At 47.1% G+C, this 14,380-nt stretch overlaps 1 protein-coding gene across 1 annotated transcript; it reads right to left on the bottom strand.

Moving 5' to 3' along the window:
- Positions 1–3,597: 3,597 nt before the first annotated feature.
- LOC135809630 (uncharacterized) lies at positions 3,598–12,664 on the bottom strand. Its single transcript, XM_065323017.1, has 7 exons — positions 12,454–12,664; positions 9,293–9,421; positions 8,342–8,497; positions 7,334–7,462; positions 6,324–6,482; positions 5,110–5,280; positions 3,598–4,414 (listed from the first exon to the last, which is right to left on the bottom strand). The coding sequence occupies exons 1-7, from the start codon at positions 12,583–12,585 to the stop codon at positions 4,049–4,051; spliced, it is 1,242 nt and encodes a 413-aa protein (XP_065179089.1). The 5' UTR covers positions 12,586–12,664; the 3' UTR covers positions 3,598–4,048.
- Positions 12,665–14,380: the final 1,716 nt, after the last annotated feature.

Below are 14,380 nucleotides of genomic sequence, written 5' to 3'. Positions count from 1 at the left end.
GTCTCCTTATCCAGGGTTATTTGACTGGAAATAGCATCCCTTGATCCTGGTTTCAGTGGTCTTCTTGGACAGGTGGTCGCCTTTACAGGTTTTACTGTACGTTCGATTGAGAATACGGGCCGAACGCTGCATCGCAGCTTTCTCGGACCAAAACCAGTAGACTTGGCGTCCGAAGGACTACAACAAATAGGCCAATTGCGGTTATCCGTGCTTTTAGAAACGAACTGGCGCTTTTAGTGACATTTTACATACGAATCCCCATCTAGTTGGGCGCAGTCACCCAGTTTCGGTGGAAGTGCGCAAGTTCGATTGGGAATAAGGACTAAGGAGGAACGGAGCGTCGCGGCTTCCTCGGACCAAGACCATTTGACTCAGCACCCCGAAGACTACAACTGGCGAACATTTGATTTTAGGTGAACTAAAAACCATGCGGTTTTACTGCTCGCTACTTGAAACCCAGCCAGACTGAGTTTTCCACATTTGTAGGAATGTCACCTGCGTCGATCAAGGATAGAGGTGCAGATGCAGCTCCTGGCTCCTCGTGTTTCCCTCGGGCCAGAACACACTCTCTGAGGGGCTGTTTACATGAGGAACTATAAGCCCAGGCTTATCCGCCTCGAGCCTATTTTTCAACCGTTTACATGACGGTTGTACGGGGCTGAGTTCAGGTGAGTGACTGCGAGTTCTGGTCGCATTTTATTTTTCAAATCGCACACAGTTAACGCAGTGGTAAATGTTCGTGTATGATGAAATTTGGACTCAAGAAGTGCCGGCTCAGGCTTCTACTGCTTTTCCAATTGTCACTTATTTTTCGAGAAGAGTCGAGGATCGGCTAAGACCTTCCACTGAACGAAATCAGAAGAAAACATATACCAATAAATAAATAAAACAGACGCCCTGTCCATGGCAACATCCTCTCTGGCTCACGAGGCAAAATCGAAAAATACGGAAAAACTCGCTTACCGTATGTCAGCGCCTGTAAAGCCATGGTCTTATATTCGAAACACTGGTGCTCTCCTAGCTATTTTAGAAGCGAAATGACTCGCCAACTACGCCATGCCATAAAAGTCAAAGTCCACACAGAAATTTCAATCTAAATCCACTTAGCTCCAACACTTCTCCAAGGCGCAAACCAACAACCTTCCAACTTGGAAGGCTCAGGTTCGGAAAGGGCCAAGAGGGGAAGGAAAGCGCAACGAAGAAGAGCACGAGCTACGCATCACGGCAACAAAGAATGCCGAAAGTTACTGGATGATGACGAAACTAGTAAGACTATTGGACAGACCGGCGTTACTACAACTCGACGACGCAAAGCAACAGACCACCCAACTTGGGAGGCTCAAGTTTATGTAATAAACAAAGAAGGGGAAGCTAAGCGAAGACGAATTGTGACAAACCGAAACGCCAACATCCTACTGAACTCCACTATCATGTATGATGGACTAGTTATGTACAGTAACAAGTAGTTCCACACGACGTACGTTTCGCCGTATAGGTCATGACGGCTCCTCAGGTGTGCAAAGTTGTCAGAGGTGCAAAGTTGACCTGACAAAGGTGTCAGGTCGCCGAATGTCTCGGTACTCCTTGTCAGTTTTGTGCAGGGAGACTCCCTGGTTTTGTGATGATTTTGTCGCACTCGCTGACTGTATCAGATCTGGTTACGTTGGTGGACAGTTTGTCATAAGGCGTAACATTTTGTCCTTTTCCTTTCTTCATCATAACTATATTGGCTCACCATTCGAGTTCAACTTTGCACACCTGTCTGAGCCGTCATGACCGGCGAAACGTAGATCTACGTCGTGTGGAACTACTTGTTATTGTACATAACTAGTCCATCATACATGATAGCAAGAGTACATAACCCCCTTGATGTTAGTGGAGTTCAGTAGGATGTTGGCGTTTCCGTTGTCACAATTCCCTCTTCGCTTAGCTTCCCCTTCTATGTTTATTACATAAACTTGAGCCTCCCAAGTTGGGTGGTCTGTTGCTTTGCGTCGTCGAGTTGTAGTAAGGCCGGTCTGTCCAATAGTCTTACTAGTTTCGTCATCATCCAGTAACTTTCGGCATTCTTTGTTGCCGTGATGCGTAGCTCGTGCTCTTCTTCGTTGCGCTTTCCTTCCCCTCTTGGCCCTTCTAAATCCACTTGTTCACCTTTCCTGCTGGGCTGTAAGTTTGTTAGCATAGTACTTATTCCTTCATTTTTACAAAACATACAAAATGTCATCATTTATGAAGCCCATGGCTTTATAACTGAGACTGGCTTTATATTACTGTATATTCTTGACCGTTTTAATACATGACAAAATAAGCCCTGGGAGTTGGATAAGCTCGGGGGTCAAGGGTAGGGCTAGTTCAGGTCGGGGTGAGCTGAATAAGCTCGCCCGACCATGTAAACGCGCGCTCTAAAATGACTGGGTGACAGATCAAGGCGGGCTTATCGCTAGCCTAGGGTTGAATAAGCCCAGGCTTATTTTCTCTTGTAAATGGCCCCTTGGCTGCATTTACATGAGAATTTTCAACCTGGGTTGAAAGTCTGTACGATAGACAAACGATAGGTGAGCGTTTACACGAAGACAGTTGACCCGGGTCAAATACCGTACTGGCAATATATATGGTCGCAGTGAGGCCATGAAGCGTTACATTGGCACATGTTTACCGCACGCAGGGCGTTACATGCAAAGTCGCACAGGAGCCGTTACACAGGTTTCTATATTGCCGCAGTCCTTTTTTTGCTATTGCCGCATCATTTTTTTGCTATTGCCGCATCATTTTTTGCAAACTGCAATGAAAAGATCGCCGCACCCCGCCGGACGCGGGTTACGAACGCAACGAAAATTTGTCGCACTAGCCTGGTCGCGCGTTACGCCGCACCCCCCTGCGTTACGCGGCAACATATATTGCCTGTACGGTACTGTTATGCCGCCAAAAGTCCACTTCAAGAGTCCTGTATGGTCACGTGAATCATTTCGCGCGAAATTTGCATGTGCAGTGCTATTATATTATATTCTGTCCCCAGGGAAAATCGCGTAATTTGCGGGTTAATATATCATAATTTGCGGTGAATATTATTGATATGCGGCAAGTTTGCAATGAGGCAATTTTACCGGGGAGCCCGTCATGTGCCATGTGTATGCTAGGCGCCCCGGGTTGATTTCAACCCGGGTCAAGCGCAATGCATCATGTAAACGCGCTAGTCAGTGTTGTTCACGGTAGGATGAAACGCCTCGTGTAAACACAGCCCAAGGCTGTGATCGTTTGGTCGGATTAACCGATCACATTAGGAACACACTGCTGCCGTGGCCGTGCGGAGGTAGAAAATACTAGAAATACCACGTTACTACAGTAGTATTACTCTCCTTGTACTCATCTGCATGGTGCAGCGCCTTTCCACGTGCATGTGTACTAAAAGTGTTAACAGTATGATTAGTACCCGCCAAACACGTTCAAACATAATGTTTGGCGAAAATGGACCCGTCAACCCTGCTCCCGGGGCAGGGTTGCTCGGATCCAAATTCGAGGAATCTGGATCGAGATTCGACCAATGCAGATCCAGTGGATCCAATGGATCTGGATCCGACCAAAACGAACACATGATAATATTATTGATCCAATGGATCTGGATCTGACCAAACGATCACATGATGATATCATTACTTCACTGGTCCACTGTACACTTATAAATAAGAAACACACGAAAGTCACGTGCAAAAAAGCAACAGAAAAAAAGAAGCAAACAGTTGCGGTGCCTAAAGAATCTAAGGCCTTCTTTATGTACACTACTGCACTGCTATTTATAAAAAACAAAAAGGTTTGGAAAAATGGTAAAAGCATCAGGTGTAGCACTGTGTAATCAACACATGTCAGCATGTCAGAAACGGCAGCATAAAGAGACCTGTCAGCTATGTCAGAAATGGGATCATAATGAGAGGCCAGATGTCACAAATGCCCTCTAGCTTCATATATGAACAAGGTGGAAATGCAGAAGAAATAAATGAATCAGCTCAAAAGGGCATGAAAGCATATGCATAACAGCAGAACACTCACCACTTTATACTACCGTCTGCACCTTGGTCTTTATGGACGGGAAGATGAAGTAGTATGATGTGAGCGTGGTGGCATTCAACAGCTCCGCACCGGACGGGGTTTTCTTGCCACCGGCAGGTTTCACCTTCAGCATACGCACACCGTGGGGCGGGACGATAGGGCTGAACTCGCTGAACTGTCCGAGGTCCTTGTGCAGCCACAAGTCCCGGATCTCCATGTCGATCGCGGTGCCTTGGAAAGCGAAAGAAACGGTGATGTTGGCGGGCAGGTCGTCGTTGCGATTGAACAGAATGGCAATAATGGATCCATCAGCCAAGGGGCCCTGCCACAGCTCTGCTCCGTTCGGGTTTGCCCTGGACGTTCGGTGACCCTGAAAGCAAGCAGTAGCAAAAAGAAGCATACCCACTATTTCAACAGGGTGAATTATTCTACCCAACTTGACTCGGAATTGCAAGAACTTACACCTACACCTTCTGATACAAAGACACGCACGGAAGCACATGCACACACGTTTCGGGGCCATAAGAAATAGGTGGACTGGAGTGCAACAGCTTTACCTGTAAATTAGGGACAAATTATCTGATGGTGATGCACACTTTATTTTTTAGCTTGGCGAAACCCTCCACTACAGCACATCGCAACACTCCAGCGCATCACGCAGGCAGGGCGAACAGGTACAGACAGTACACTTGAACGCCTCATTGTTTTGCAACAATCCTGATTAGCTGGAATCCAGCAACAGATGCGATTAAAGGCACACTTTTTTGTAAAGATGTTTGAACCCAGCTGGACTGCTACACACAGTGCTAGTCAAGATGTTAAACCCAGCTGGACTGCTACAAACATTGCTACTCACACTCAATTTTGGCAGGAAAAAGTTCACAAAGGAAGAGTTTACAAAGGTACCCATAGATTTATCCGCACACCGGATGGCAATCATTGAGTTCAGCATGTTGCCCATCCCTATACAGGATCTGAGATCATGCCACATGGAATGAAGCATGCGCCGTCGCTTTGAACTTTACCCCTACCCAGAACAAACAAGCAATCATAGCGCGCACCCACCTGCACTCCGAGTGGATCCTGGTTGACAGCAATAACCTCCTCGTTCATGAGAGTGGCTTTGGTGGCAGCGGACATCTTGGAGATGTCACAGCCGATCAGCAGCGGTGCCTTCATCAATGCCCACAGACTGAAATGGGACTGCCCTTCAACGTTAGTCAGACCATTACCAACCTAGAATTTAGCAGAAAGCAGATGCATGGAACAGAGCTCATTGAACTTTCCTGTTATTTCAAGACAGCTGGCTATGCCTCCTCCCTCTCTTGTGGATATACGAGAGGGGTTCAAAGGCACAGTCCCCAATCGGTAGACAGAAATGCAAAATAACCTAGCAACGCACGGGAATGCAGGACCCATCACATGATAGATCCATCCATCTATCCATATCATCAACAAGAGTATAATATAATTATATAACCTCCCAAGAGTGTGCAACTCTGCGTATGGGGTCTTCGACGGTGAAAATGCACATCGCGTGCCTCGGGTACGTTTTCTACTACGTACAACTAAGGATAGCGTGCGCGCAATCCGAAAATCTGCCACGATTATGCAGACGAGTAGCATATGCGCAGTGAATTTCTGCCAAGGAGCGCTTTTATTATTACTCCGCTGCTCGCTAGAAATGGGCTGGAAACGTACAACTGGGACACTGCACCATGTGATGTGAGTTTTCGCCGTCGGCGAGCCCCAAAGAAGGGTATATCAGGAGTTGCACACTGTTGGGGGGTTATACTCTTGACATGATCAAGAGTATATAACCTCCCAAGAGTGTGCAACTCTGCATATGGGGTCTTCGACGGCGAAAACGCACATCACGTGACTCGGGTACGTTTCGTACTACGTACAAATGAAGGATAGCGTGCACGCAAACCGAATATCTGCCATGATCATGCTGGGGATTTGCATACGCACAGTGAGTCTCTGTCAGAGAGGGCCTTTTTGATTACTCCACTGCTAGATAAAACGGACTGGAAACGTACAACTGCGACACTACACCACGTGATGTGACGTGATGTGAGCTTGCCGTTGGCTTACTCCATAGAAAGGGTAAGAGGAGTTGCACACTCTTGGGAACTTATATACTCGTGACATCATGAACAATAGAGAACCTTGATGATACAAAGAGACCACGGGAAACTGCAGGCTGAAAAGGAATTAGAAGCCAATACTTGAAATAAAATTCAACAAGATTCTCAAGCAGCAAAGCAAGATCTAACCTCGAGCATGTCTGGGTCGTTCCACTTTCCAGGTCCGGCGTACGGGTACAGTGGCTCGTTCAGGTCGAGACAATACATGGTGCGCTCCCAGGATGGGTCAATGTCACCAGTAGTACGCCAGCTATTGCCAACTGGGCCTGCCCAGAGCCATGGTGCCTCCTGGTTGAGAGAAACACAAACACCGAGAAGCAGCAGCAGGCATAACAATCAGGAGGTGACAGCTCCACTGGACATGCGCCAAATTACCAAAAAAAGAGGAACTACTGGCCACGCTAAACTGACAAATCGTAACAGCTTACCTACACCATTGGACAAGGAAATAGGGAAGTAGGTGCGGGATGCACAGCGACATTGTGTGCATGTTTCACGCACACATCAATACAGTGCCGTACCGTACCCGATGATGATCACCCAATTCATTGGCCATTACTCTAGGCCATAATGCATGAGCTCTTCCGATTGATATGCATTTAACACATGGCACGGTTCACGTCAGAGTCGGTCAAACTGATTGAATGCGTCCGCAGGAACACCACCCTCAAGGATTAATGCAGAGCGACGGGGCGCCATAAGTAGGGATCGGATCTGATCACAGGAGCGCGAATACCAGACAGGCGTTTCTCCTATTGGCCAGGAGGACAGCGTTTTACATGGGCGGCGACCATTTACACATGGAACATGATTGACCGTGCACCGCACTTCACAACACACGTGCCCCATAATGTGTGCGAGATGGGTCGAACACCATGCCATGACAAGCAGACACGAAAGGATACTGAGAACAATTTAGTATTTACCCAGCTACAATTAACTTACGTAAGGGCTGAATTTGACTTTGACTTTTTTTAAAAGTTTCTGTGGCAATTACAGACGTTTTTCAAATTTTCATAGAGAAGAAAGAGATGATGAGATTGACAAGATGGGTAGACAGACAAGCGAAACAGAGGCAGATGAGAGAGCACACTAATTGCATGCCAAAGAGTAAGAAACGATCAGAGCACAGGACGTACCTTGCCCCACTCGCACATGGAGAAGAAAATCTTACGACCGGTTCTGTTCAGAGCATCGCGCATGATGGGGTAACGTTCTCTAACATCGATGTCACCTGCATGACAGTTGTCATACTTCAGGTAGTCCACCTGCAGAGATAGAAGACATGTGCAACGACACGACATAGGTCAACATATTAATTAATACAGGTTTTGTACACCCACATTGCGGAGACCGGCAGACCTCTTTTATCTATACTCGTTCTTCACCAGACAGCAGGGGAATTCCAACAAGATATTCACCTTCGCCGCGTGTAGCACATCTTGAGAACAATTTTAATTTTTTTTTAAACACAGCGCAAAGCATTCCCATTTGTACAAATTAGCCATGCAACATTCACTATCAGACACCATCAGCAAAGAAATTATCAATCGCCAATTAGCTGCTCTTCGTAATACCAGTTTCCTGGTGGATTGTGAGCTACCTCCAACTGCATTGATCCCTGCCCCAAGTGCTTGCTGCTAGTGTGGATGGCTATATCAGTTCAGTTCAGTTTGTTTATTTACGGATTCTCCAGAGGTAAATGGATACCTATCATGGGAGTCTCACCATATCAGAGTGGATCTGATAAAGGCTTCACTAGCATCATTTATTACACAAGAGTTACTTTAGCCAGAAGTAGTCCATCGGTCAACAAGTATGTATACTTAAAATAGAAAGTATATGAACCCTGAAACCAACAAAGGTGGCAGGTACAACATTGCACTTTCAAGCAGTCGAGCCAGTTAGCAACAGACCCAACACTATCTGCCATAAGTTTACCCACCAACCGAACTACTAGTAGCTGGCACACACACACAAACACACACACACACACACACACAGCCTAAGCCACAACACATGCACTACTAAACAGCCCAAGGCAGCAGAGGGTACTAGTAATAGCTCTACAGCAGTGCAACTGCCTTTCCTGCACCCTAAAGCAACACTGGACAGGGCTATACCTAGTGTGAGCAACAATCCCCTACCTTCCAGTCTGCATACGACTGAGCATCGCTGTTCTCATGTTCCAGAGAGCCAGGGCGACCTGCACAGGTCAGATCGCCAGCATCACTGTAGATGCCAAATTTCAATCCCTGGTTGTGGATGTACTCTCCAAGATGACCCATGCCCTCCGGGAAAGCCTAGACCAAGCCAACAGAGCAAAGGAGCAGGATTTAGTGAACATAACAGGCATACCGTAAAGTCTTGTATAAAAGCCACACTTGAATAGAAGCCGCAATTTTAGGCCCATCAAATCACACATAAGCCTGGTTTTAGTGTTGACATACATAGAAACACCTGTCTTGTATAGAAGCCCGTCTCATATTATAGAAGCCTGCAAAATTTCACCAAGAAAGTCATAGAAGCCGCGGCTTTTATACAAGACTTTACGGTACATGTACGGGCAGGCATAGTGGGATGGTCGGAAACCATGACTGAGAAACAGAGGGTACCAGATTCGAGTCCTGTCTGAAAGTGGATCCTTTCCAACCGTACTCCGACCTACAGTTAAAAGAGAACTTGAGGCCTGGCATGAGGGTAACATGGATGCGGCGAATGGGATTTGGGGTAGTCTTTGACCACGCCGTGGTGGGTCTGATATACTTGCCTCCCACCGCCTTAGGAGCTGCGTCCACGTCTTGGATCCTTGAAGGCGGTGGCATTCCTGCGGACGCGCAAACTCAGTTTAACTGGGTCTCGAGCCGTGAAATTTATAACTTTTAAATAGTTTAATAGTCAAGAGTTGCGACACAGCTTCCAATCTCTCTTGTGTAGAAGGCTCTGCCCTACATGGGTATTGAGCACTCTTTGGACAAAGCCCAGGATAGTTCTAGCACGCTTCATCTTGGTGCTCTCAATGCTAACAATTGTCAAAAGAAAGAGTGCCACTCAAAACTATCATTGAACAGGCGTGAGCAGAAACACAGTGGCCCTACCTTGGGATCTTCGTGGATGCGCCCCAGCTTATCACGGCTCGTGGCCCAGCAGTCATCTAGATTCACGTACGTGTAGCCGACTTTGGACAATCCAGTCGACACTAGCAAGTCGGCCGTCTTGCGGATCAGCTGCAGAGAAAACAAGGCAGAAAGAACCCAGAGAGCAGTGTCAAGCAAGTACTATAACCCTAGACTCGGTGCACGTGCCATATTATCACTCAGATGAGAAAGCGAGGAGAAGAATATAGCGCCAACACACCCCACTCTTGTTACCATTACACACTACATTAACGCGGGAGCTGTCAATATACTATATACAATGGGTGAGAGTTCCTGAACAGATACATCGGAAAAGCCCATTTTGAGGACAAGTGAGAAAATCATTTTCATCTGGAACTGTGATTGCGCTTGGTCCAGCGCGATGATTCCGACCGCATGAACAAACACGCTAGAGAGCATGCTAACAGGTGTCCAATCGTGCAGGCTGATGCGGCGCGGTTCACAATGCAGCGGTACACGGACACGTCCACACAGGACAACACACTATTGTCAACAGATCGAGTAAAAGATATTTAATATCAGCGAAATAAATAAAGCGAGTTGCACCCTCAGTAAACACATAACATAAGATTGAGCAATGCCGATATATGCAGGTTTTAGGCGATTCACACGATGTATCGCGCTGTATGTGGCGCTAGCTTTGCGCGCGAGCAAAACCAATGAAAGGATACTCGATTGAGGTCCCTGTGGATGCAGTGAGCGTGTTCGATTACGCACTTGAATCAATTCATGAATGGAATCCAGTCATTCAATTTCATGTAGTGAGCCCTGGAATCGATTCAGAATCCATTCACCCTATTCACACGGGTTGATGTGAATAGCCAGGGGCGATTCGTGAGTGGATTCACGAATCGATTCGCGGGCATAATCGAACGCACTCACTGATGCGTGCAAGATTAGCAGTCTCGCGTGAATCGGCAGGTCCGCTTGTCCACTTACGCACAAACGCTTTACCGTGCATTTGCACGTCATGCGAATTGCCTCTTATGGTGCAAATGAGATCGTTGTTTGTGCTTGATCTCACATACTGTGTATGGAGTGGAGGTCAGTGCTAGGATATTCTCTTCACCCCTGGTATTGGGACCTTAACCCTTATCAAAAATCTACGACTATCCGTCGATGACTTTAACAAGCTGTAACTCACTTATTTTTGATCGAATCCGCACCATTTCCGTCTCAAAAGAAGTTAGAAAGACCCACCATTCATTTGCAAAAAAACCGGAGCGTCTTAGCATGTTCCAAAGAGAAGTTAAAAGTCTCTGAAGGAGGTCTGTTTTCACACAGCGTAGGAAACAAGTTTGCAAATAGTGTAACTTTGGCTTTTTGTGCCGCTTACAAATGAAGGCTAGAAACTGTTTCTAGAGAACTCCTCATAGCTCAAGCTTTCCAAAAAGCCCAAGATTGCCAATATCACCCAAGGGAAACTAAAGTTATGAACAAAATGAGTCCCGGCGATAAGGGTTAATGGTAAATTTGCATGGAGTGGCGAATCATATGCAAGCAGTGCTACTTGGTATTTGGGTTTGAGTGGCAAACAAGTACATGTACTTGTACCAGTGCTTTGTCAGTTGTCACTCTCATACAAAGCATCTCCAATGATGACGTAATCAACAGCATGTAACCTCTATAGACTATACTCTAGTCAGGTGGTACTCAGGTGGTACTGCATACATTGGACAAACAGATATTGCCAAAAGGAAATGCATCATGTGTGTGTGTGTGTGTGTGTGTGTGTGTGTGTGTGTGTGTGTGTGTGTGTGTGTGTGTGTGTGTGCGTGTGGTGTGCGGGCAAGCGTGCATACACGTGCATGTTCGTTTCCTACACAGTGAGTGTTCCCGAAATAGGACTCCTACACAGTGAGTGTTCCCGAAATAGGATAATGAAACCCAGAGATACTACTTCTAATATGGCCAAACTCAGCCATGAATGGATGGCTATAGCCTAGACGCTGCGACATTGAGGCGGTTTTGCTGGCCAGCTGAAAAAGGTGCTCGTCGTTCTAGTGAAACGGTGGATTTTGTGCAGTGCGCCCAATCTCAACCGCATGTCGCTTTGGTAGAATTGAATCGCTTGCGGCAGAATTTGACGGCTTGTCTCTCTACGTGGTAGTTCCAGATGCACATGTGTCGGGACCTGTGCATTTCCCCCCGGCCCTATTGCGAGCTTGGTAAGTAATCACCAGTGTGACCGCTCTCTCTCTCTCTCTCTCCGCGCAGCACACGCTGAAACGGCTTGTTTTATTATTAGCTATCCAATCCAGCAAGTGGGCTGGAGGTTGAACCTCGCTTGGCAGGTCTAGACCGAGGCCTAGTCTCCTGACGGATTCACCACGGGAAGGTGAGGGTCGCCGAATCTGGCTTGTTTTATGCGGCAGCGGCTCAAGTGAAATCTGGCCTCGCAGCGGGCACACATCCGTAGGCCAGACTCTATTCGCCACACTTGCATGCAACCAAATATTTCATTTCATTTTTATTCGATTGATTTTCCAAAGGCAAATAGATGCCTATCGCGGGAATCTCAAGACCTGCCGCATAAGTCAAGGCCACCATTTTGGGTGCCCTTCGCTGGTATTCCTTGCGACTTTCTGACCTATTATAAGTCTGAACATGTTGCTGTACTCAGCAATAGGATCGCATATGGGAACCGCGACTCGACCCCAGGGCAGGGACCCATTGCTAGCCCTTCCTCATTTCGACAGTTCAAGCAGTCGCGAGTCGTTCTCCGATGAACAGTCAATACTAAAACGCAGGCATATCTCTCTTATTTACACTGAAGCTAGGACGCGACGGTAACACAAAGCAATGGATTAATGGCTCCTGCAACCAACCAAGCAGTACAATTTGAAGGCGAGCTGGGGGTGTGTTGTAGGTTCACCACCATGCTATGCGTGCGTATACGCGTAGCCAACAGTTGCTGCGTACGGAAGATTCAAACAAAATGCCAAATACACTACTACGAATGCAAACCCGAAACACACCTCAAGCAATCCGCCAGTAAAGATAAGAATGAACACTCTACCCACTCCGCAGCTAAAAACTGCCGGCGCGTTGTTGCCATGATAAAATCGACCTTCATTCATTCAAACTCAACCAACACGTACCTGTGAGCTGATGTTGCAGTGGAATTTGTTCCATGAATTCCATCCCATCTGAGGACGACGGCCGAGGCCATTGTCCAGACCGAAGCTAGGCGCAACCGCGACAGCAACAAGCAGCAACACAAGTCGTGCCATGTTGACCAAGAAGAAACACAAAACTGAATGGATGAAAGCAAGAGAGAACTGAAGTGAAGTGCAGATTTGAGATCGAGAAACAGTTGCCTCGCAACTGAAACATGTCACGTAGATATTATGTGTACAAGGGTGCGTGCACGCGTGCGACGTAACGTTGTGTCGCGCTTCCGTGGAGGTCATGTGATCGTCCATATCGTAATCACACTGGCAGAAAGATTCATATCTTTACGACACCCTGGGTTTGCGGCTGGTGCCATGCCTACGAAACTAATTATATAATTACTTCGGCAGGAAGTACGATCGCAGGGGCGTGCTCGGCCCCCCAACTAGGGGGGTGCACGGGAGCCGAGGGGAGCCCCCCCCCGGCAATTTTCTGCAATTTGTTTGCAACCTTTCTTGAATTTTAGAGCATATTTGCATACATTACAATTGCAATTACCCAGATTGAAATTTTTTGGGGGGTGCACGTGCCCCCCCGCGCGTGCCCATCGCTGAGCACGCGCCTGGATCGGATCGTACTTCGTAGGTCTTCGAAGTAACGAGGCCTTGCTTGGATAGATATTGGCCCCATAGCATTGCTTACACTGTCGCCGGCTTACATGCCATACTCCCATAGTCTGCGACTGCACGAAATCCGATCTCCATGTACCATGTGTGCTGTAGCTGAGTGTAGGGAGTCAAATCCACGCATATGCGCATGGGACTGACTGTGCAGCCCAGGCTGGACCTGTGAACACTGGGATTATGTACTGCTGCAGGGCGCATTTACTTGTCTTGACTCACCCGATCGGATTTCATGCGTCGATATGCAGACAACACTCGGCCCACTTTTACAAATCATGGTCACACGCACACATGTGTGTTGTACAGTAATGATTATGTAAAAAAAATGTGACAGTATCATTCTACATTTTAATTTTTTTTGTACAAAACCTAGCGAGGCTACGAATCTGTAGCTGTGGCTCGGAGTCTGTTACATGTTGTACTTGTGAGTGTGACAGACTGTCAGTGCTACCGTTGAGTAGAGTACCGGTACTCACGGGTACCGGGTACTAGTAGACCTACCCGGATGACCTACTGACTGTCTGTGTTTTCACTGTTTACATGCATGGTGTAGGAGTAGGCGGCTGTGCGTGCACAGACACAGTCTGTCTGTGTGGGCGCGTGTGCCCTTCACCTCTTCATGTTATCACCGTTTTTGATCACGATGATTGAGCACGATCGATCAAGAATCTTGCACTGTCATCATGGAGTACATTATGATGGAGGCGCTCAGTACAGTCCTCTTGAAATTCCTACCGGCTGATCCTCTTCCTGCTTGGCTTTTGACTAACCCTGGGAGTACTGGAGTACGAGTGGGACAAAACTTCACAAAAGTCAAAAGCCTGAAAAGGGCCACCCACTCACATGCTCACATGCTCACACAACTCGATCAGTGCATGCTGTGTAGTGTACTACTAGTACTAATAGTAATACTAGTATACTATGTCAGTATGACTGTGTTCCCAAGCGCTAGCCACTATACTGGCACTAGCGAAAAGTGCAATGCCCCGGCGCCCCGCATATCGACCACGTGACAGTCGCTAACCGTATACTTATTGGATACTAGTACAGTGACATGCCTATTTCAAACAAGCACTGCTTTGTTGCGAACGACTAGTACATGCACGCAATGACCATGTCTAACGAAGCGTATCACTTCAAGTGTTCAGTTGTACATTCCTTACAAGTAATAGTTACATCATGTCATGACAGAAGATTGTAACAGTTACTGGTCTGCAAACATTGAAACAAT

This window comes from Sycon ciliatum, chromosome 2, assembly GCF_964019385.1.
Source record: "Sycon ciliatum chromosome 2, ocSycCili1.1, whole genome shotgun sequence".
Taxonomy (NCBI): Eukaryota; Metazoa; Porifera; class Calcarea; order Leucosolenida; family Sycettidae; genus Sycon; species Sycon ciliatum.
This window is presented reverse-complemented; position numbering and strand designations above follow the sequence as displayed.

Coding starts and splice junctions, on each gene's coding strand:
- LOC135809630 (XM_065323017.1), bottom strand. CDS start 12,585: ATGGCACGACTTGTGTTGCTGCTTGTTGCTGTCGCGGTTGCGCCTAGC. Junction 8,498..9,292: donor GCATCCACGAAGATCCCAAG/GTAGGGCCACTG, acceptor GGCTTGGTCTAG/GCTTTCCCGGAGGGCATGGG. Junction 6,483..7,333: donor CCATGTGCGAGTGGGGCAAG/GTACGTCCTGTG, acceptor TCTCTCAACCAG/GAGGCACCATGGCTCTGGGC.